The 23584-nt window shown below is 36.0% G+C and overlaps 1 protein-coding gene across 6 annotated transcripts in view; it reads left to right on the plus strand.

Moving 5' to 3' along the window:
- The window catches only part of MMS22L (MMS22 like, DNA repair protein), a 135638-nt gene that overhangs the window by 57033 nt on the left and 55021 nt on the right, over nucleotides 1–23584 (plus strand). For all 6 annotated transcript variants that reach the window (XM_057738450.1, XM_057738449.1, XM_057738451.1 and 3 more), the window contains one exon: nucleotides 320–823. In XM_057738450.1, the coding sequence (XP_057594433.1) occupies nucleotides 320–823 (504 nt within the window). The remainder of the gene's footprint in view (nucleotides 1–319; nucleotides 824–23584) is intronic.

The raw sequence follows: 23584 nt of genomic DNA on the forward strand, positions 1-23584 counted from the left end.
AAAGGTAATGGGGGGACTAAAATAAAAGGAAAAGCTACATACTATATGAAAAGAACATTTCTACTGTCCTTTGGGGAAAGCCACTGAACCCTTTGACTCACTTATAGATGCTTGCTGCATCCTTGAGAAATTTGAAGGTAAGGCGGGAGGGGATGTTCTGTGAGGTTCTTTTCTGAGCAAGAAAAGTGACAATAGCATCATTATGTAGAAATAGCTAAAAATTTAAAATAATGAGACTGTCATGAATATTGAGTGAAATATTTTTTAAAATGGATTTTTGTGAATTAATTTTATTAATTCAGTTTTTCATGTTTTACAGGATATATTCTAAATTCCATCAAAAAAGAATGGAAGAGCTAACTGAAGTTGGTCTGCAGAACTTTTTCAGCCTTTTTCTACTGTTAGCAGCTGTGGCAGAGGTGGAAGATGTAGCAAGTCATGTTTTAGGCCTCCTAAATTTCCTCAAGCCTACCTTTGTAACATCTCCTCTCATTTGGAAGGGTCAGATGGCCTTCCTCTTGATGTATATCCAGAAAAATCTGGACATTGGTGTTTTGGCTGAGAAATGTTCAAGTACTTTCCGGGAGAAAGCAAAGGAGTTCTTGGTATCTAAGAATGATGAAATGGGACAAAGACAGACTCTTTGGACACTTCTCTCCATATATATTGATGGTGTTCAAGAAGTGTTTGAGACTAGCCATTACTTGCATCCTTCCCATGAAAAACTGCTTAATGATGGCTTTAGTATGCTTCTACGAGCTTGTCAAGAATCTGAACTTAGGACAGTATTGAGCTTTCTACAAGCTGTTCTGGCCAGAATCAGGTATGTTTTCCAGTTATGTGTTAATTTATTGATTTGTTTTATATCGTTGCCTATCCTGATTCTATATTAAAGTTTTCCTTTTGACATACTCATGAAATTCAGTTGTAAAGAGAGGAGTTAAAGGAGTTTTACTGCATAAATCAGTAGTTTTCAAACTGTCCTTTCAAACAGTGCTTCTTTGAAAGAAAGCTTATGTGCAAACACAAGAAACTAAACTAAACTAAGAGTAGTTCTGGTGCAATCCAAGAGTCATGCCTCTTGGCCCCTTCGTTCCTCTCCACCTCTCCTAAAAGAGCATTATTATCCAGAGGGATATTTCAGACATTCTGAGCAAGATCATGAGCTCAAATCTGAGGTGGCTTTCATTGAAACATGCAGTTTTGTGCATGTAAGGAGATTTTGGCCACATTGTACCATTTAAAAAAAGTAAGTTTCTTTAAATATTGTGCTGCAGAGTTACAGGCTTAGATGCGTGGAATACTTCCAGCTGAAACAATTTATTCTAAGATTAAGATAGGATTGTTCTATTTATAACACCAATCATCTATACAAAACTTACTGTTCTCAGATCCACTTAAATTATGCAAATGTGCAGATACCCTCTGGCCCAAACAATAATTGATGAAAACAGTGATTATGACATTTATTGCCCATAAGGCTCTTTTCACATAACCCAAAAGTTTCACCTTTGAAGTACATGTTCTTAAGAAGTTAGATACTACCACTTAATGCAGTTTGTCACTGTCACTAAAAAGTTGTGTAAAAATTAGGTATAGAAATATGATTTTATTTAAAATCATGTCTGAAGTTAAAGAGATTGTTTCCCTCTTCCTAGATGCACATTACAAAAGTAGCATCTGTTTTTCAAAGATACCAAACTTGATGAAATTTCTGAATTTTGGTCATTTATTCATTACGAGTTTCATTTATTACTAATTTTCTTAATTTGCTTTATGTTGGGCTGTGTGTTCATACTGATTAATCCACGGGTTTCCACTCCTCCTTAGATTTTATGTAGTTTTTATATTCATGTGCTCTAGTTCTTGATCAGATAATCATCCCCTTACCACCCAATGTAAGCTGTATCAAATTTTTAGATGGATGGATAGATAAATGGATAAGTAAATGAATAGTCAACTTCATTAGAAGAAACTTTTACTGATTCTGGATCTTCTCCATGAACTACATTTGTTTGCTCTTAGTCTAATAGAGTTTATAGGCAGACGTTATACTTTTCCAAGTGGCAAATTCATTTTGTTTGTTCAGTTTTTAAATAAGTGGTAAGTAGTATTTTCCTGTGCTTCTTAGGCAAAATTAGAAATTTCCATATTTCTGGTACCATTTTTGGTTTGGTTATGTTTGTGTGAATATACAAAACAAGAAGGAAGAGGAGGGAGCTGGTCTAAACCACCTTGGTGATGGTGCTGCAGTCTGGCCAAAGGAGTAGAAAATGAGGTGAGAGTTTGGGCAGTTTGGCAAGATGTAGTCATGGAACAAGTGGCAGAATCCACATATCTTTCTACCTTTTCCATTAAAGATAGATACGTCTTTTTTATTTTTCTTAACAATTGTATTGCTTCTTATGTAGGTTTGTTTTTTTCTTTTTTAAAAAAAAAAGATTCATATCTTACAAATACTATTTAATTTTTAGTTAGGAATTTGGAGGAATCTTTTTTTGTTGTGAATTTTTTCTTTAAATTTCACATGTAGTATGTTATCATGGTAAAAGAAAAAAATGGGGTATAAGGTGACAAGTTCCTCTCTCCAACTTCACTCCTTTATCCTCTAGTTCAGCGGTTCTCACTTAGGGGTGAGTTTGTACCCCAGGGTACATTGGGCAGTGTCTGGAGTTTTTGATTGTCGCATGTATGAGGGGTGCTGGTGGCATCTAGTGGGTAGAAGTCAGGGATACTGCTAAATAAATAGCCTACATAAATGAGTACCTAGAGCTGTAGTGAAGATTAAATATATATAAAGTACTTCAGTGCTTGGCACATAATAGACACTCAATAAAAGATTTATTGTTAAAACCAAAATAAATAAATAAATCAATAGCCTACAGTGTACAGGACAGCCCATGCAACAAAGAGTTATCTGTCCAACCTCAGTGATGCTCTGGTTCTACTCCATAGATTAAAATGGTTTGTTATAGAAACTTCCAGACTTCTTCCCATTCATAGGCTTAAAACACAAAAGAGATAATCTTTGTTCTGCAGCTTCATTTTTTCACTTAGTGTTCCCTAGACAGCTTTTCATGTTAGTATATGGAGACCTAATTCTTTTTAATGGCTGCTTACTTAGTATTTCATTATGTGAATGTACTAAACTTTATTTAGCCAATCCCCAAATAAAGGAAATTTATATTTACCATTTTATTATTATAAACACAGTTTTAACATATTTACATATGCATTCGCTGTGTACTCGTGGAGATATATCTGAAAGTTAATTCCTAAGAGTTAATTAGTGTATATGCATTTTAAATGTGGGTGGATATTCCAGTCCCTTTTAATTATCCCATTTAACTTTAAAAATTTTGCACCAGTTTCAGTCTCCCTAATCATGTATGAGAAAGCCTCCTTTCTCATTCTTAGATTCGTGTATGGAGTATATTTAGAAAATATGCATCCCAAGATAAACTAAACACAAAACTTTGTTAAAAATGTTAATGGAAACTTGGAAATAGGAGAAGGAGATTTATTTTGAAAGTTGGAGAGGCTTTAAGAATGGAAATATGAAGACAGTAATCAATAGGAAATTACTTTTTGTTTATTTTATTTACTGACTTCTTTTTGCCTTCAAGCTCCTAACTGGAACTTTTTTGATCATTCTTCAAAAGTAGTAGCTAGAAACACAAAAATAATTCTTGTATTCTTAAAAGATGTACAGTTTATAAATACTGTCTCATTTATTTCTTTACCAATACTGTCATCCCTGTTTATAGATGAAGAAATGGAAACATGGAGACTTTTTACTTTTTGTATCTCACCTAAAATAACACAATTAAGTTTCAGAATCACCTCTCAGACTGTAACCCACTATACCATAGCTGCCTTCTTACACTATATTTTTTTAATTAATTAATTAATTTATTTATTAACTACATTGGGTCTTTGTTGCTGTGTGCAGGCTTTCTGTAGTTGGGGTGAGCAGAGGCTACTCTTTGTTGCGGTACCCGGGCTTCTTGTTGCAGTGGCTTCTCTTTTTGTGGAGCACAGGCTTTAGGCATGTGGGCTCAGTAGTTGTGGCTTGTGGGCTCTAGAGCACAGGCTCAGTAGTTGTGGCGCACTGGCTTAGTTGTTCTGTGACATGTGGGATCTTCCTGGACCAGGGATATCGAACTTGTGTCCCCTGCATTGGCAGGTGGATTCTTAACTGCAGCGCCACCAGGAAAGTCCCACACTATCTTTATAATGGTTTACAAATAACTAAACAGACACTAACCATACCACTACAGTTTTTATAAATTAGGAAGTAGGTGAATGAAATCTGTTGGCAAACCTGAAAGTATTACCACTATTCATATATACTTCTCAGTGCTTTTACCTTTTATTTTTGCTGCAAGAAAAAAAAAAAAGGATAATTTTTTATTAGAGACTTTCAATTACTTTGATTTTACAATTTTGCAAGTTACATATTTTTGTAATGAGCCATTAGTTAGAAAAATAAGTGACAAAGAGATGTGGAGATAAGTAAATCACATTTTATTTATAATAATAATTTATCTTTGATTTATTATTAGCACCACTTCAACCATCTAAATTTCACTTCTTATAAAAAACTAATTTTTGCCATTTAAATTCAATTTAATAGAAGTTTTTAGCCTTAGAACCAAGGCAGCTTCAGGAGTGTTGGGAAAATATTGCTTGCAAGTACCTTGTAAACTATAATGGATCTCTGTTAATCCATGTGTACAGAACTACAGAGGTCAGATTCAAGAGGGCATAATGATGACTGTCAATTATACAAGGTGAGAGTAACTTCACATTTTGTATTAGGAATTTCTTTTAAACTAGATCTGGTTTGAGATTGTAATTTGCTGTCATCTGGACCAGGGGGCAAGGAGTATGTTGTTGCTCTTCTGGACTACCCAATGGAAAAAAGGACACAAATATTTATGTTGGTAACATTTAATTCTTTGCACAAATGTTCATTTTTAGTTTTGTTTTATACTGGTCAATCAAAAAAATTGGTATAAGAAAATGCGAAATCATGTATAACTTCTGTTGCCAAAATTATTAAGCAGTATGAGGTCAGTGAATAAGAATGGTGTAGTGATGTGCAGGTCATTATTAATGCTGTCATGGTTTAGGCACTGCCATCTTTTAAATTTCTGAAGCTTGCACAGTAATTTGCACACAGTTCTTTAGTGAGACTGATTGCAGTATATAGTAAGAGGGACTATGACTTGCATAGTTTTATTTTATTCCATCAATTGCCAGTAGTTCCTTCCAAGGCGGATATTGTCAACAGACTTGCTTTTAGTTTGGGATCTTTGGGGGAAAAGGGACCCCAGAGATCATTCAGGATTGTTTACCTTAGAAAGAAAGAAGGAAGGAAGGGAGACAGGGAGAGGAAACACAAGAAAAGTCCTCTAGGTATTTGATCATAGAGATGTGTTCCTAATTTCTTAACCCAAAATCTGAAACCTCATTGAAGATCTTTTTATAGGTGTCTTTTAGGTACACTATAATATTTTTACTACTAATAGTATTAGAAAGTTTAAAAATCATTTGAATAGTTGTTAAAATTAAAGCATAGGCTTTTTTTTTCCCCTTTTAAGTTAAGAACAGGGCTAAATTCTTTGAATTTTGGTTTAGATAGGGAAGATGAGTTACATAGATTGATGATATTTATTCCTGGCTGCACCTCTGACAAGGGAAAGAATGAAATACTTTACCTTAGCAATCTCTTCTGTTTTGTAATTCAGGTGGGAATAAGGTACCGGTCCTTGCATAAATGTGTGTGCAGGATGCGTGCATGTGTGTGTTGAACTGGGTAATAGTTTTATAACTGTATGACAGAAATTATAGGTAGGAAGGAACTGAGATCACTGATTAAAGAGAGAAGCGGCTCCCTCTAGGCTGTTAAGAAATAATAACTTCATATGCCACTTTCTGCTAACTGGAGCTGATGGCTCACCAGAGCATTCTTTATTGCTGATTAAGTAGCATTATGAAAATACTGACTTGGTTATGTTAACTAAATGCCTCCGTGTTTAAAACTCCGAATGTCAAATAGTTTTAGCAATCGTCTTTAACATTTCACATTACCTTTCTGGAATCACATTTCTAGTTCTCACTTGGCTATTATTTGAGGTTAATATAAAAATGGCAGTCTTTCATTTGTGGAGTTAGGTGTAGCCAAAAGCTTTTCTTTAATTATATCCATTCATGCTGCTATAGTTAAGGGTCTGTCAGCATTTCCATTATAAACCTCCATTTTCAGGGTTTTATAACACAGCTATGAAAATTAGCTCTGGGCAAAAACTTGACATACACGGCCTCATGAGATTCTCCCTCCTCCCCATCCCGCTTTTTCATTTTTACTTAAGTAGGGGTGAGTGATTTCAAAATGCCTTTTGGCATCTGCAAATATCATTCAGAGTTTAAAAAGAAACAGTAAATTTTCAGGCTTTGTACCTGTTTGTTCTACCACTTAAGGGAGGTTGTGGACTTATGAATTTAAGCCAAGTGGATATTGATCAACTGACATCCTATTTTGTATTAAACAAGAGCCTAGTTTCAAAGAAGTCTAAAGGCAGCTGAAAACTTGTCTAAGATGTTAAATGTGGAGTATGTACTCAAGTGCAACTCCTTAAAAAGTTTGATTCTTTTTCTTGGCTTCAAAATACATTTTGAAAATACATACATTTTTAAATCCTTTTCTTCTTTTTCCACGAAGTCGTAAGTTCATCCATTTGTTATACATCTCATTTGACATTTGGGATGGGATGGGATGGGTGGGTGGGTGGGTGTGCGCGCGCGCACAAGAACTGTGTGTATCATTCCCCTCAAGTATTTTCCATGCTCAATAGTTCTAGTTATTTTAACCTTTATTGGTATGATATCACTTATTCTAACCGAAAAAAAATTTTTAATCTTTCCTTTGGCAAGATAACTGGAAATTTTCTAGGTAGGAAAGGAGGTGGTACAAGAGGAATTATTCTTGTGAGGCTCTGCTGATTGCCAAATAATTTACATAATTTTTCAGGAAAAATAGAAAGGGGACTCTTGACAGCATGCAAGCCTTTTCCCCCTTTTGTTATTGGGTGTTCTGTTAGTATAATGGGTTACAGCTTTTCTTTATTGAGGAATGGTTTATTACAAGCCAACTTTGAAACCAGTATGATTTTTTAAATAATCAATTATTATGAGTTATTTATTTGCAAAGTTTGGTATATCCCACATTGCCCGGAATATCTGCTGATCTGCTGCTTCATCATGTATATATATGAACATATATCTATATATATATATACATATATGTATGTGTCATATATACCTATGTACATCATTTATACTATATACGAGATATATATTTGATGCAGATTTTTATTTGATTTGATGCAAATTTTTAGGGCAGTGTTCTAATAATTTGTGAGAGGGAACACATGAGTATGCTCCATGGGAAAATATATTTCCAGTTTTTATTTGAAAAATCAGATAGTTGTATTGCTCACTAAGAGTGATCAATCTGCTAGTTTCAGTTCCTTTAGAGGAAGCATAAGCATCTCTAAGGGAATGTACTAGTATTAGTATTTTGGAAATATATAAAATGTAAAGATTTCTCTTCGTCATTAAATGTTTCATGTATCTTTCAACTGAGATTTTTACATATATACTATGAATTCGCTTTTTGGTTTTTTGTTTGCTTATTTACTCTTTGCCAAGCTTGAATTTTGCAACGTGTGTTTATTATAGCCCTTTTGTATTACATACTTTATAAATTCATGCAGTAATATAAATTTCTCACCCTAATAACTTGGAAATGTTTGTGCACTTTTTTTGTATTTTGTATCAACTTAATTTTCATGTATAGGAGTTAATATTTGGGTCATTTATTTAGTCTCCAACTAGATCTGTTACGTAGGTATGAATTCTCCTTACATAAGTACAAAGTGATTCTTTTAAAGTATTATAATGGAGAAGTTATGTGTCCAAATCTCAGCCTTTTTGGTAAAATGAGGATAGTAGCACAAACCTTTAAGGATTAAATGTGATCAGGAATGTAAAGTGGCTAACACAGTGCCTGGCATATTAGTAAGTGTTTAATAAATGTTAGATGTTGCTATTATTATCATTACTATTATTTTCAAAAGAACCCATAATCATTTCTCTGTACTACGCTTTATGCCTGGCAGCCTCAGTGGACCTGTATATATATATGTGTGTATGTGTTTGGACTTACCTTGGATGGTTCTTGACCCACTCCTATATATAGTACCTTTTACATAGTGGCCATTTAGGAAATGCTTTTGGATGTGTAAATGAGTCAGGTTCTTTGTTATAAAAACAGTCAGGATTCTAGAGAACATGAACATTGCCTCACAATTATAGAACTATTGGAAATTGTGATTCTGTGTTACTAAGATGGTAAAGAGCTGCTGTTAAAAAAGAAAATTAAGTTTTTAAAGGTAGAAATATGACATGTATGTATGTCCTTCCTTTCTCTGTGTATCTAGTTGAGTGAATTTTTTTTTTTTAAGTTTCAGATGGCTATTTTTTTTTTAATTTTATTTATTTATTTATTATTTTTGGGGGGGTACATCAAGTTCAATCATCTGTTTTTATACACATATCCCTGTATTCCCTCCCTTCCTTGACTCCCCCTCCCTCGAGTCCCCCCCACCCTCCCCGCCCCAGTCCTCTAAGGCATCTTCCATCCTCCAGTTGGACTCCCTTTGTTATACAACTTCCCACTATCTATTTTACAGTTGGTGGTATATATATGTCTGTACTACTCTCTCGCTTCGTCTCAGCTTCCCCTTCTCCCCCCGCCCCCTCCCAAACCTCAAGTTCTCCAGTCCATTCTCTGTATCTCCTTCCTTGTTCTTGTCACTGAGTTCATCAGTACCATTTTTAGATTCCGTATATGTGAGTTAGCATACAATATTTGTCTTTCTCTTTCTGACTTACTTCACTCTGTATGACAGACTGTAGTTCTATCCACCTCATTACATATAGCTCCATCTCATCCCTTTTTATGGCTGAGTAATATTCCATTGTATATATATGCCACATCTTCTGTATCCATTCATTTGTTGATGGGCATTTAGGTTGCTTCCATGTCCTGGCTATTGTAAATAGTGCTGCAATAAACATTATGGTACAGGTTTCTTTTGGGATTATGGTTTTCTTTGGGTATATGCCCAGTAATGGGATTACTGCATCATATGGTAGTTCTATTTGTAGTTTTTGAAGGAACCTCCAAATTGTTTTCCATAGTGGCTGTACCAGCTTACATTCCCACCAACAGTGCAAGAGAGTTCCCTTTTCTCCACACCCTCTCCAACATTTGTTGTTTCCAGATTTTGTGATGATGGCCATTCTGATTGGTGTGAGGTGATACCTCATTGTGGCTTTGACTTGCATTACTCTGATGATTAGTGATGTTGAGCATCTTTTCATGAGTGTGTTGGCCATCTGTATGTCTTCTTTGGAGAAATGTCTATTTAGGATTGGGTTATTTGTGGATTGGGTTATTTGCTTTTTTGGTATTAAGCTTCATGAGCTGCTTGTATATTTTGGAGGTTAATCCTTTGTCCCTTGTTTCATAGGCAATTATTTTTTTCCATTCTGAGGGTTGCCTTTTAGTCTTGTTTATGGTTTCTTTCGCTGTGCAAAAGCTTTTAAGTTTCATGAGGTCCCATTTGTTTATTCTTGATTTTATTTCCATGATTCTAGGAGGTGGGTCAAAAAGGATCTTGCTTTGATGGATGTCATAGAGTGTTCTGCCTGTGTTTTCCTCTAGGAGTTTTATATAGTATCTGGCCTTACATGTAGGTCTTTAATCCATTTGGAGTTTATTTTTGTGTATGGTGTTAGGAAGTGTTCTAATTTCATTCTTTTACATGTTGCTGTCCAATTTTCCCAGCACCACTTATTGAAGAGGCTGTCTTTTTTCCATTGTATACCCGTGCCTCCTTTGTCAAAGATAAGGTGCCCATATGTGTTTGGGCTTACTTCTGAGTTCTCTATTCTATTCCATTGATCTTCCTTTCTGTTTTTGTGCCAGTACCATACTGCCTTGATCACTGTGGCCTTGTAGTATAGTTTGAAGTCAGGAAGCCTGATTCCAGCAGCTCCATTTTTCCTTCTCAAGATTGCTTTGGCTATTTGGGGTCTTTTACGTTTCCATACAAATCGTAAGATTTCTTGCTCTAGTTCTGTGAAAAATGCCATTGGTAATTTGATCGGGATTGCGTTGAATCTGTAAATTGCTTTGGGTAGTACAGTCATTTTCACGATGTTGATTCTTCCAATCCAGGAACATGGTATGTCCCTCCATCTGTTTGTGTCGTCTTTGATTTCTTTCATCAATGTCTTAAAGTTTTCTGCATACAGATCTTTTGCCTCCTTAGGCAGGTTTATTCCTAGGTATTTTGTTCTTTTTATTGCAGTGGTGAATGGAAGAGTTTCCTTAATTTCTCTTTCTGCTCTTCCATTGTTAGTGTATAGGAATGCAAGAGATTTCTGTGCATTAATTTTGTATCCTGCTACTTTACTAAACTCATCAATTAGTGCTAGCAGTTTTCTGGTAGAGTCTTTAGGGTTTTCTATATATAATATCATGTCATCTGCAAAGAGTGGCAATTTTACTTCTTCTTTTCCAATTTGGATTCCTTTGATTTCTTTTTCTTCTCTGATTGCTGTGGCTAAAACTGCCAAAACTATGTTGAATAATAATGGTGAGAGTGGACACCCTTGTCTTGTTCCTGTTCTTAGAGGGAATTCTTCCAGTTTTTCCCCACTGAGAACGATGTTGGCTTTTGGTTTTTCATATATGGCTTTTATTATGTTGAGGTAATTTCCTTCTATGCCCATTTTCTGGAGAGCTTTTATCATAAATGGATGTTGAACTTTGTCAAAAGCTTTTTCTGCATCTATTGAGATGATCATATGGTTTTTATCCTTCAATTTGTTGATATGATGTATCATGTTGATTGATTTGCGTATATTGAAGAATCCTTGCATTCCAGGGATAAACCCCACTTGATCATGGTGTATGATTTTTTTAATGTGCTGCTGGAGTCTGTTAGCTAGTATTTTGTTGAGGATTTTTGCATCTATATTCATCAGTGATATTGGTCTGTAGTTTTCTTTTTTTGTGACATCTTTGCCTGGTTTTGGTATCAGGGTGATGGTAGCCTCATAGAATGAGTTTGGGAGTGTTCCGCCTTCTGCAATATTTTGGAAGAGTTTGAGAAGGATAGCTGTTAGCTCTTCTTGAAACGTTTGATAAAATTTGCCCGTGAACCCATCTGGTCCTGGGCTTTTGTGTGTTGGGAGATTTTTAATCACTGCCTCAATTTCCATACTTGTGATTGGTCTGTTCATGGTTTCGATTTCTTCCTGGTTCAGTCTAGGAAGATTGTATTTTTCTAAGAATTTATCCATTTCTTCCAGGTTATCCAATTGATTGGCATATAGTTGCTTGTAGTAGTCTCTCATGATCTTTTGTATTTCTGAGGTGTCCATTGTTACTTCTCCTTTTTCATTTCTAATTCTGTTGATTTGCATCTTGTCCCTTTTTTTCTTGATGAGTCTGGCTAATGGTTTATCAATTTTGTTAAAATTCTCAAAGAACCAGCTTTTAGTTTTATTTATTTTTGCTATGGTTTCTTTCCTTTCTTTTTCATTTATTTCTGCTCTGATCTTTATGATTTCTTTCCTTCTGCTCCCTTTGGGGTTTCTTTGTTCTTCTTTCTCTAGTTGTTTTAGGTATAAGGTTAGGTTGCTTATTCGATAATTTTCTTGTTTCTTAAGGTAGGACAGTATTGCTATAAACTTCCCTCTTAGAACTGCTTTTGCTGCGTCCCATAGGTTTTGGGTTGTTGTGTTTTCATTGTCGTTTGTTTCTAGATATTTTTTTATTTCCTCTTTTATTTCTTTAGTGATTTCTTGGTTGTTTAAGAGTGAATTGTTTAGCCTCCATGTGTTTGTATTTTTTGCAGTTTTTTTCCTGTAATTGATATCTAGTCTCATGGCGTTGTGGTCTGAGAAGATGCTTGATATGATTTCAATTTTCTTGAATTTGCTGAGGTTTGATTTGTGACCCAAGATGTGATCTATCCTGGGAAATATTCCGTGTGTACTTGAGAAGAAAGCGTAGTCTGTCGTTTTTGGATGGCATGTCCTATAAGTATCAATGAAGTCGAGATGGTCTAATGTGTCATTTAAAGCTTGTGTGTCTTTATTTATTTTCTGTTTGGATGATCTGTCCATTGATGTACGTGGGGTGTTCAAGTCTCCCACTACTATTGTGTTCCTGTCGATGTCCCCTTTTAGAGCTGTTAGCATTTGCCTTATGTATTGAGGTGCTCCTATGTTGGGGGCATAGATATTTACCATTGTGATATGTTCTTCTTGAATGGATCCCTTGATCATTATGTAGTGTCCTTCCTTGTCTCTTGTAATAGTCTTTACTTTCAAGTCTAATTTGTCTGATATGAGTATTGCTATTCCAGCTTTCTTTTGACTTCCATTTGAATGGAATATCTTTTTCCATCCCTTGACTTTCAGGCTATATGTATCCCTTGGTCTGAAGTGGGTTTCTTGTAGGCAGCATATAGAAGGGTCTTGTTTTTGTATCCATTCAGCCAGTCTGTGTCTTTTGGTTGGAGCATTTAATCCATTTACATTTAAGGTGATTATTGACATGTGTGTTCCAATTACCATTTTCTTAATTGTTTTGGGTTTGTATTTGTAGGTGTTTTTCTTTTCTTGTGTGTCCTACTTGAGAAGTTCCTTTAGCACTTGTTGTAAGGCTGGTTGGGTGGTGCTGAATTCTCTTCACTTTTGCTTGTCTGGAAAGCTTTTGATTTCTCCCTCAAATCTGAATGAGATTCTTGCTGGGTAGAGTATTCTTGGCTTTAGGTGTCTCTCTTTCAGGACTTTCAGTATATTCTGCCATTCCCTTCTGGCCTGCAGAGTTTCTGTAGAAAGGTCAGCTGTTATCCTGATGGGTTTTCCCTTATATGTTGTTTGTTGCTTTTCTCTTGCTGCTTTTCATATTTTTTCTTTGTGTTGAATTGTCGTTAGTTTGATTAATATGTGTCTTGGTGTATTTCTCCTTGGGTTTATTCTGTATGGGACTCTCTGTGCTTCTTGGACTTGGTTAATTATTTCCTTTCCCATGTTGGGGAAGTTTTCCACTATAACCTCTCCAACTATTTTCTCAGACCCTTTCTTGTTTTCTTCTTCTTCTGGGATGTCTATAATTCGAATGTTGGTACGCTTAATGTTATCCCTGAGGTCTCTGAGACTGTCTTCTATTCTTTTTATTCTTTTTTCTTTTTCCTGGTCTGTGGCACTTATTTCCCCCATTCTATCTTCCAACTCACTTATTCGTTCTTCTGCCTCCGTCATTCTGCTGGTTATAGCATCTAGAGTGTTTTTAATTTCAGTTATTTTGTTATCCATTGCTGTTTTTCTGAGTTCTTATGAACTGTTTCTTGTACTTTCTCTATTTTGTTATCGAGATTTTGTATCATTTTTACTATCATGACTCTGAATTCTTTTTCAGGCATTTTTCCTATTTCCTCCTCATTTATTTGGTCTTGGGGGTTTTTTTCCTGCTCCTTTGCCTGCATGGTGTTTCTTTGTTTCCTCATGGTTGTCCAGACTTTTGGGGTTGCTTGTCCTGGCGATAGAGGTGTGTATAGAAGAGTGTCGAAGCCTCAGACTAATGTCCAAGTATTGGATTAAAGAAATATTAACTCTAGGAAACACATACATGTGTAAGACACTCAATTACTGAATCCATTAGGACATAAGGCTCTAGAAAGACCTAACAGAACCCCAGTGTGCTATCAGATATTCAAAGAGAAACCCAACAGAAATCAACAACTGAAACAGAACAAATCAGAGACAAAGCAAAAGTGAACAAACAAACAAATAACACATTACACATACAAACACTAATCTAGGGAGATTTTGTAAGCTAGGATCAAATATAGAAAAGAGCCAGAGTACCACCAGAGAGAATGGAGATTCTCAGAATGTAATTAGACAATTGTACTAAGAACTAAGATAAAGACAGATACCTAATATTAAATACCAAGGCGGTGCGTCATCTGGCGAATAGAGCAAGGAGTCTGAGCAGATCAATAGTGTTGCTTATAAGTATGTTAAGATAAAATAAACTTAAAATGGCTGGAAGAAAGGGGAACAGAAGAGCGTAGTGTGATTGGAAATATGCAAATAAAAAGAAAGGAATAGAAATGTATAAAAGATAGGGATGAAAGGAAAGTATGAGAGATATATTGTCTGTACTACCAAAAACTTAGCTAGATATAGAAGTATATAAAAAGGCAAAAAAAAAAAAAAGAATAAAAATATCATTGAAAAATTATGTTATAAAACTTGTAGATCCCTTAGGGCTAAGATCGTATTTAATAAAGAAAAAGAAAAAAGAAAAAAGGAAAATGAGAGAAAAAGAAAAAAAAAATCCAGAACTGATTCCAGAATGGACCAGTTCAATAGGAATTGATACTACTATTTCTGTTTCCTTAGAGTCTCAGCCGTAAGTGTCCTTCTCCTCGCCTTGGGTTTTTTTGCATTATTCTGTGACCAGCAGAGGTTCCTTTATTGTTCGTCTGTAAGCGTTGGTGTGTGGGGAGGGAGAGGGTACGACAGTGGCTCCTTCTCCTGGGAGGGAGTGAGCAGTGGCACACTGTTGTTTCAGTGGGGCTTGGAGGTGCCTGTTGCAGAGGGACACTGGTGGCTCAGGCATAAACAGAAAGTCTTAGAGTTGGGCCTCTCTCGGGTTTTTTTTTTTTTTTCCTTGCCAGCCTCCCTGCTGCTGGAGTTCCAAACAGTTTTAATCTAGCCCCGCTGGAGTGCCTGAAGGTGCTTATTATCCCTGAGTGCCTTAGGTGGCCCATGGGTATCTCTCCACTGCCTGTTGCAGAGGCGCAGAAGGAGAGAGAGAGGCTATGCGCGCGGCTCCTCCCCCCCGCCCGTGAGCCTGCAGCCTCCAGCCGCCATCATGGCCGGGCAGCTCTCAGGGGCGGGCACTCCTCGCCATGGACCTCTTCCCTCCTGTCCTCTCGGTCCGTCACCTTACTGGCAACAATGTTTCTCACCCTAAACCAGCTCTCCAGTTCCCAAGCTCCTGCTCCCGGACCCTCTGTTTAGCTGTGGATCGACCTCTCGGTCCGGGAAGGCTGAGCTGCGCTGCGGACCCTCCGTATGTTTCTCACTCCCTCCCGTCTGCCACAGCTCCGCCGCTTCACCCTCTTTGAGCCCTCGTAGATGCCTCCCTACCGGCTATGTCAGGCTCCTTGCAGTCCTTTCTGGTGTCCGAGGTCATCTGCTGGTGTTCAGCTGGTTCTCTGTGGGAATTATTGGGTCCTTCCGTGCATTCCCAATGCATCTGTGGAGAGGGATGCATTCCACGTCCCTCTGAGTGAATTTTTTTTAAATGTCTTCTTTGGAGGGTCTCTTTTATCATCCCTTCTGTGTTCTCACTACCACTTCCTCCATTTTTAGACCATTTTTAATGCTTGGCAAATCTCCCTGCCACCAGTGCCTTCCCTTCTCAGACCACCTTTTTTTTTTTTTTTTTTTTTGATTGGCGTTTTTGAGGTATATCACTTATACAATTCACTTTTTGACCAGCTTTATTAAGATAAAATTCACATACCATATAATTAATGGCTTTAGTATATTCACAGTTATGCAACCTTCACCACAATTTTAGAATAGTTTGTCACCTCCAAATGAAACCCTGTACCCATAAGCGGTCACTCCCCATTTCCGCAACCCCTCTTCCCTAGCAATCACTAATCTACTTTCTATCTCTATAGATTTGCCCATTCTGGACCTTTCATATAATGGAATTATACAACACATCATTTTTTCCTTCAGTTAGAATAATTTCAAGGTTTACCCATATTAAAGCGTGTATCAGTACTTCATTCCTTTTTATTACCAAATAATCCATTGTATCAATATACCACATTTTATTTATCCATTCATCAGTTAATGAACATTGAGTTGTTTGCACTTTTTGGCTATTATGAATAACATTGCTGTGAAGATTTGTGTACAAATTTTTGTGTGGACATGTTTTTATTTCTCTTTGGGTATATAGTTAGGAGTAGAATTGCTGAGTCATGTGATAACTCTTTAACCTTTTAAGGAAATGCCAAACTGTTTCCATTGCACCATTTTACATTTGCACCTACAGTGTATAAGAACTGCAATTTCTCCACATTTGTTGCTCACCAACATTTGTTGCTAAGTGTCTTTCTGATTGTAGTGATCTTAGTGGATGTGAGGTGGTCGGCATCTCATTATGGTTTTGATTTGATGTTCATCACATGTGCTTATTGATCATCATGTCTTCTTTGGAGGAATATCTGTTTGGACCCTTTGCCCATTTTTAAATTGGGTTATTTGTCTTTTTGTTATTGAATTATAGGAACTCTTAGTATATTTATTTACAAGTCCTTCATCAGATATATGATTCACAAATAGTTTCTCCCGTTCTACGGATTATCTTTTCACTTTCTTAAGGTCCTTTGCAGCATAAATATTTAAAATTTTAATGAAGTCCTATCTATTTTTTCATTTGTTGTTTCTGCTCATCTCATATTCTCTTGCCACATTTATCTTCTTGGAGGGTAATTCTGCATATGTCATTCTGTATTTTAACACCTTTAATGATGTCCTGATAGACAAAGAGAAAATTTCTAATTCCTTATTATGGTTTTTGAAGTTATCCAATCTGGCTTTACCTATTTCTGCAACTTTTTCTTGTGGTTGGCTTGTGGTTCCCCTTTACATTATTCATATGGAACTACTAATTTCCAAGAAATCTCCAAGTCCTTTTTTTTTTTTTTTTAACCTTTGTTTATGTTTTCCTGTCAAAACCAGTTGAAGGTTCAGACCAGACCATGGCCAGGACAGTAGAGCTAGATCTGAGAACTGAATAAGTTGAAGTGTTGTGATAACCAATGATTAGAAGAAGGTTAAATTCAAGGAGTGAAAGCAGTTGTTAAGATCACAAGTGAGAAATGGTCACTGGTTACAGTAGGCAAAGGCATGGAGTGGCAGAGTACAGGAAAAGAAAAAGACAAAAACAAAAAAGCCCAAAAGACTTATTTAGAGGGATTTGAGGAAGGAAAAGGTGGTTTCAGAAGTTAGTGGTAAATAGATCAGCTCTGAAGATGAAATCAGAGGGCTTTGTGTAGGAGAATCATACATGGGAGTGGTCAGGATTTCAGGCAGTGGCAGGCAAATCCAAAGTGAGTTGTGCTTTTCCCCTCTGCTTCTTAAGAAAGTGTTTGAGAGTTCCTTCTGTTGCAGCATAGTATAAAAAGCAGGGGAGATCAATCATCCCTCCTCTACTACCAACAGTGCAATCTAGGGAAGTTACTTAACCTTTTCTAAGCTTCAGTTGCGTATTGTATGATAGCCCCTACCTTCTAGGATTTCTGTGAATATCTGCTTAGGTCTCTGCTGTCCATACACACTAGCTGTGTGTAATAGTTTAAGTTAATGACTATAAAATAACAAATTTAATGCCTCTGTCACACTAGTTACATATCAAGTGTTCAGTGGCTATAGGTAGTTAGTGGCTGCTGTAGTAGACAGCAGCAGAGCTCTCGGTCAGCACTGACTTAGATGCTGCACCTACACAGACCATGGACCATAATAATCTCTCGGTACATGTTCCTTGTCTTCATTTTTATGTGAGCGATGCTATCCTTCATTCCAGGCTACTCCTGAAATGTATGCTTGTCCATGCGTCCCCAATCTTGAATAATCTCACTTTCCTTTGAATTTCCTTAACACTCTCTCTAATACCCTTTATTGCTTTCTACTTTGTATTGTAATTGTTTTTTCTTTTTTACAGAGGACACACATTCATTAAACAAATTATTCAGCAAATCCAACTAATATTTATGTGTGCCTACCACAATAACAGGCACTATTATAGGCACTTGGCATACATCCATAAACCAGTTAAGTGCAGCATATATGGTATGCACTCATGTATTGATTACATGAAAGGCAGACTGAGAAAATAGAAAGATACTTCTCTCTAGGTACCATCACCTTTTCACCATTTCATATTTTATTATTTCAACCATTCAGTATTCTTTGATAATGATTTATACTTGTCTCCAGATTTTACCTGCTTATCCAACAATTCTTGCCAATATCCACATGAAAGTAGAGAACAGTATCTGTGTAGCCAGGCTATGGATTTAATGGATAATCTGAATTTCAACTCTGTGCTTATTGTCTTCTAAGCAACAGTGGGCAGAAGGGACTTCCAGAGGATGACAGGAGTCCATTCTTCTCAATTAATTGAATGGATTTTGGTGCCATAGAAAAATAAAACTCATATCTACTTTAGCTGAAAATTTGGGGACCATTTTTATTATTTCATTTTGCCAATTCAATATTTATAACCAAACTATTCTCCCACTAAAATATGGAAACAGGTGGAGTAAGTGGGCCTTTGAGATTTTACCTTGCTGAGGGTTTCCAGAACCTCTGCATCGAGGCTGGGTCCACAGGAACACTTTAGCAAGGTATTTGGAAAAGGGAACTGAAATAATGGAATGGAGAAAAATAATTGATAAAATAATTTAAAGCAGTTCCCTGGAGTGGAAGATTCCTTATTGAAAGGGCCTTTTGAGTGACTGTAGCACAATATAAGAAAATAGACTCACAGCAAAGCACATCTGTGTGAATTTCAGAAGGCTGAGTACAAAGAAAAGGTACCAAAGTGTCCATGGACTTCTTAGCCTTACCCACTTTTCTTAATCTTCTACTTTTTCTGTTTGCTATGCCCCTAGTCTTGTAATCTCCACTTATAATCTAAGTCAGACCTAATATTTACTCCCATCTCCAAAATTATAAAAGTAAAGTAAGAGGTGAATAGAACTTTATATTATAGATTTTTTTTCAAGATTGCTTTCAAGAAGTAGATGAATGGAGCTTTATGACTTCTGATTCATAGCTGTTCTCAAAGCTTGAAAGAAAACTGTAAATTCCACCTCTCTAGGTTTGGAAAAGGAAGGTAAGAGAGGTGAAAGAACACTGTGAAAAAATTGGGATGAACATTGGGATAAAAGGACAAGGACAAAAGAAATATACTCTGGAAAGGGAGCATTTCATTCTTTTGAAAGTAGATGAGCTTGGGGAATAGAAGCGCCATGATTATTTTCTATAGCAAGCACTGGAATATTTCTCTTTAGCAAAATGGTAATAAATCAAAAGATGTTGGGATGAGGTGAAAGCTATTTAGTTTCCCCAATCTTACTTATATCACTGTGGTTCCTTGTCTGAACCCCATGGTTCACTGTAGGTATTTAGACCACCCAGATCTGTGAAGCTTTGGATGAAATTCAGCAGTAAGTTTGTAGGAGGCGTCGCTACTGTGCTCTTTCATGGCACCACACAGGGCTGTGTTTCTCAAACCAAAGACAAGTTGTTATAATAAATATATTGAAGACTGGTAAATCCCATTTGTGATGGGTTTGCTAAAGTTAACTCTTTGCTAGCTGTGGAATGGATAAAAAGACCTGTGAAATTGTGATTTCAGTAGGTGGACCCAGTCTTAAGAAACTCAGTAGATAAACTACCGTTGTGGCTTTTGGTTATAAAAGGGACGTACTCAGAGGAAACAAGTGAGGAAGCAAGTAATAATTTAAGCAGTGGTGTTCAGTAAGTGTAGTACAATAAGCCCCTAAATGTGTTTTTTAATGATATGATGTGTCAGTGGGAGAAGGAAACCAATCTCTTAATTACCCCATTATTTTTAGATTAATAAGACCTCAGAAGGCACTATAAATTGTGGGGAAGTGATTTACTGTTGTTTAAATGTTCCTAGCTATCCTCACCATCTTCTGGTAATTATCCTAAACATAATTTCTTTAAGATGTGTTTCTTAGAAAACATCAGAATACATTTTTGTTTTATGATATGAATTTACTTTTACCATCATATGGCCTATAAGAAACAATTCCTTACCTTTCTCCATCTCCCTTGTGGAGAAGGATGAGTAATTGCTCTGTTTCAAATTTTATTTATATTTTAACAAAATTGAGAACAAATATAAGGTGTGAAACTAGCCTTTGGAACTCTTAATTTCAATTGTTTCTTCTTTACCTTACAAGATATATATTTTTCTCTCTTTAGGATATCTCTTGTCAGATTTAAGGCTTATTTAAAATGAAAAGAAAGCTGGAGCAATTTTCTTTATTCCATTTCAGTCTCCTAAGGCCTATTTCCCCCTGGTGAGCTCATAGCAACAGGGGGGTTTAAGGGAATTCAGCTTTCTGCAAATTAATGTCTCACATCATGAAAATTCAGGACTTTTTTTTTTTTTTTATCTTGAAAAGTAATACAGTGAGTGCGAGTATTATTTCTTGCCAGCGGGTGGAAGATGAATGATTTTGTCACAGTTTTACTGCTTGATGAGCAGTATCCTGAGGGTCAGGCTTAAGTCTGTGTCACTATGCTGCTCATTACTCTTGAGCTAAATAAGGGCTGATTGGATCTAAATTGCCTAGCACATGGGCCACAGATGAGCTCAGTGAGCAGGGGATGACCTGCTATTCAGTCTGGGAGTAACCCCGGTGTGCAAATGCAGCATTAGAACACCGTGGGAGAATGAGAGGCTACCGGCTGCTGCCAGCAAAAGAAATCGAAATGTAAAAACTCTTTGATGCTGTGATGTTAGAATTTGAAATGTAGGAAGTGACAGGTTGATGGTACTTATCAGCTTTGGCTGGATTAGAGAACAGTGTCATCTTGCTTCTGTAATGACAGAAGAATGAAGCCAGCAGCTAACGACTCTGCAGAGTGGAGCCGCTGCTGTTGCCACCAGTCGTTGCTGCCTCCTACCGGCAGTTTTCCTGGAAACCAACAAAAGATAATGAAGAATCTGTAGATTTCCAGGAATTTGGGAGTTTTTGGTGATGAAAAGCTGCCAGTGATAGGATGCAAAGAAAAGGGTACTTTAGAGCGTACTTAATAGTGAATTGCTTTAAAAAACATCATTATTGAGAAATTGGTTGTTCCAGAATTTTCTGGTTAACCAAGAGTTAATCCATTTATGAAGTGAAACTACCCAGAGCAAGAAAGCTCAGTATACTCTTCTTGGAATAGTGTTCATTTGGGGGCTTCAGTTGGATTGGTTGATCTCTCAGTTTTGTATTTTTATAAGTAACAGCACTTTACTAGCAACTAATCTTCAAAATCTAATTCAGACTACCAACTGCAGTGTTAGCACAGTTTCAAAGATGCCTGATAAAAATACAAAGTGAAAAAAAACTCCTGATTATGTAGCCTACACTGCATAAATCTCCCTCTTAGGGAGGGGGTGAGATGGAAGGAAAAGGTTTTTTCCTGTAAGTCAAATGATTTAAAACAAAACCCAGCAAAACCCTATGATGTAAGAACACTTCTGTTTCATTTTACTTCTGCAGTATTAGGCTTTTATATGTTTATCATATAAAACTTAGAAAATATAGGCAAGTTTTTTTAAGTTACTTATCTCATCATGCTGAAGAACTACTATTGATATTTTGTTATATCCTAGACTTTTCCTATTCATATGCAATTTTAGAACAAAAAATGGGGTTAAATACTGTTTAGTGGCTTGCTTTTTTCACTTAATATATCATCAGTTGCTTTCTGTATCAGTTACATCTGCAACATTATTTTTGGTGGCTTCATAATATTCCCTTGTGTGGATATACCATAGTTTTCTTGACCATTTCTTGGTAAAAACGTATACTGGTTTGAAATTTTTATCTTTAGATACAAAGTTGTGATGAATGTTTTTATTTGCTTTTTGGTAGGATTCTTGGGAACTGTTGTATTAAAAATTGTGCACCACACGACTCTAGAGGTGCCACTCACAATGCTGTAAATGAGACTTTGATCTTCATGGACATGATTGATTATATGTGGAAGATACTATTTAAATGATTTGGTTTAAAATATAGAGACTTAGACATAGTTCTTTTTAAAAAAAAGTTAGGAGTCATAATTTAATTATATTCAAGGTTTATATGTACATAGTTACATACATCCTATAGAAGCAGATTTTTAACTAGTAGTAGAAAACCTTAGACTAGAAACATAAAAATTTTGTCCCCTTGGGAGTAAAACTGTAGTTCTATAGGGTGAAGTGACAGGTAAAAGGGTTAATTAACTTTCATCTCTCAAAATTTTAAAAAATAGTTTTACTACATTTGTCACTACAGGTTCCTACTATTCTCTTTATTCTCTGTTTTTCTTCCTATTAATACTGAATGTAAAATAAAGTTTTCAATATAACTTCTAAAGCACTGGAAAGCTCTTGAGAGAGAGTTTTTAATGCCTCTCTTTTTAATTTTTATATTATCAAAATTTACGTATCCTGTAAAGAATATAAATAATATACAATTGTATGCTGCAGAAAGTAAAAGTCATTCGCCTCCTCAGCCTCCCTCTCATTAAAGGGAACTACTGTTAACCCTTTGTAGAATGTTCTTCTAAACTTCTTTTGCTTCTCCTTTTATCCACACTGCCTCTTTTCACCTGTTAATGAGAAAAGTGGAATTATACCTTGGAAATTTCTACAACTTCAGTTTTTTAATGAAAGAGATATCAAAGACATCTCTCTACATATACACATTGTATAAAGCTGCATAGTATCTTGTTGTATAATAAACCTTAATCTATTTAGCCCCAGTAAACATTTAGGAGCTATTACATAATTTTAATTTGACTTGGCTCTTGTAACTATCCAATTTCTGAGCTCCTGGTCGAGTATTTGGGTTGCTCAGTTTATTTATTCAGGATATTAGTTGTAGTTCAGTTTTGTGGGTTAGTAATAAACCCAGCATCAAAACCAGCAGAGCACAGTTTCTACTACACTCATTTAGTATGTGCACATCATACATGGAATAATTAATCTTTTGCTTATAGTAAAAAATACTGCTGTATTTTTCAAGATTGCCAATGTGAATTTTAATTCTGTCTGCCACTTTTCTTTCACTTTAATCTTTAGCGAGTCATGTAATCTCTTTGAACCTTAATTTTTCTAATCTGTAAAATGTGTGTAATAATACATATTAAAGAACTGGTTTGAAGACCACAAGAGATAATATATGTCAAGTGTCTAGCAAAGTACATAACTGATGATTGCTTTTATTATCATTACTGCATATCCATTGGTTTCAGAGAAGCAAAGTGAAAGAATGTATATTACAAGTAAATTTTAAGATACAGAGTTTTCCACTCTAAGATTTTTAGGGCTCCATTCTGAATCAGTTCAGTGGTATTCCCTGAAAAAAATACTATTTATGTTTGAAGTAAAAGCATAAATTACTTTCTTAGTAGTGTCCCCCCCACCCCCCTCCCCCCCCCCCGCCTCCTTTCTTTTGGATTAGAGAATTCTGGCTGTAGTCATTTTGTGCTTTTGCATGAAACAGAAATAACTATATTTTTCAGTCAATCCATCTTTATTGAGTGCCCAGCAAGTACCTGCTGTGGCAGACTTTGTGCTGGTATTGGAGAAAAAAAA

This window comes from Hippopotamus amphibius, chromosome 6 (genome assembly GCF_030028045.1).
Source record: "Hippopotamus amphibius kiboko isolate mHipAmp2 chromosome 6, mHipAmp2.hap2, whole genome shotgun sequence".
In the NCBI taxonomy this organism is placed as follows: domain Eukaryota; kingdom Metazoa; phylum Chordata; class Mammalia; order Artiodactyla; family Hippopotamidae; genus Hippopotamus; species Hippopotamus amphibius.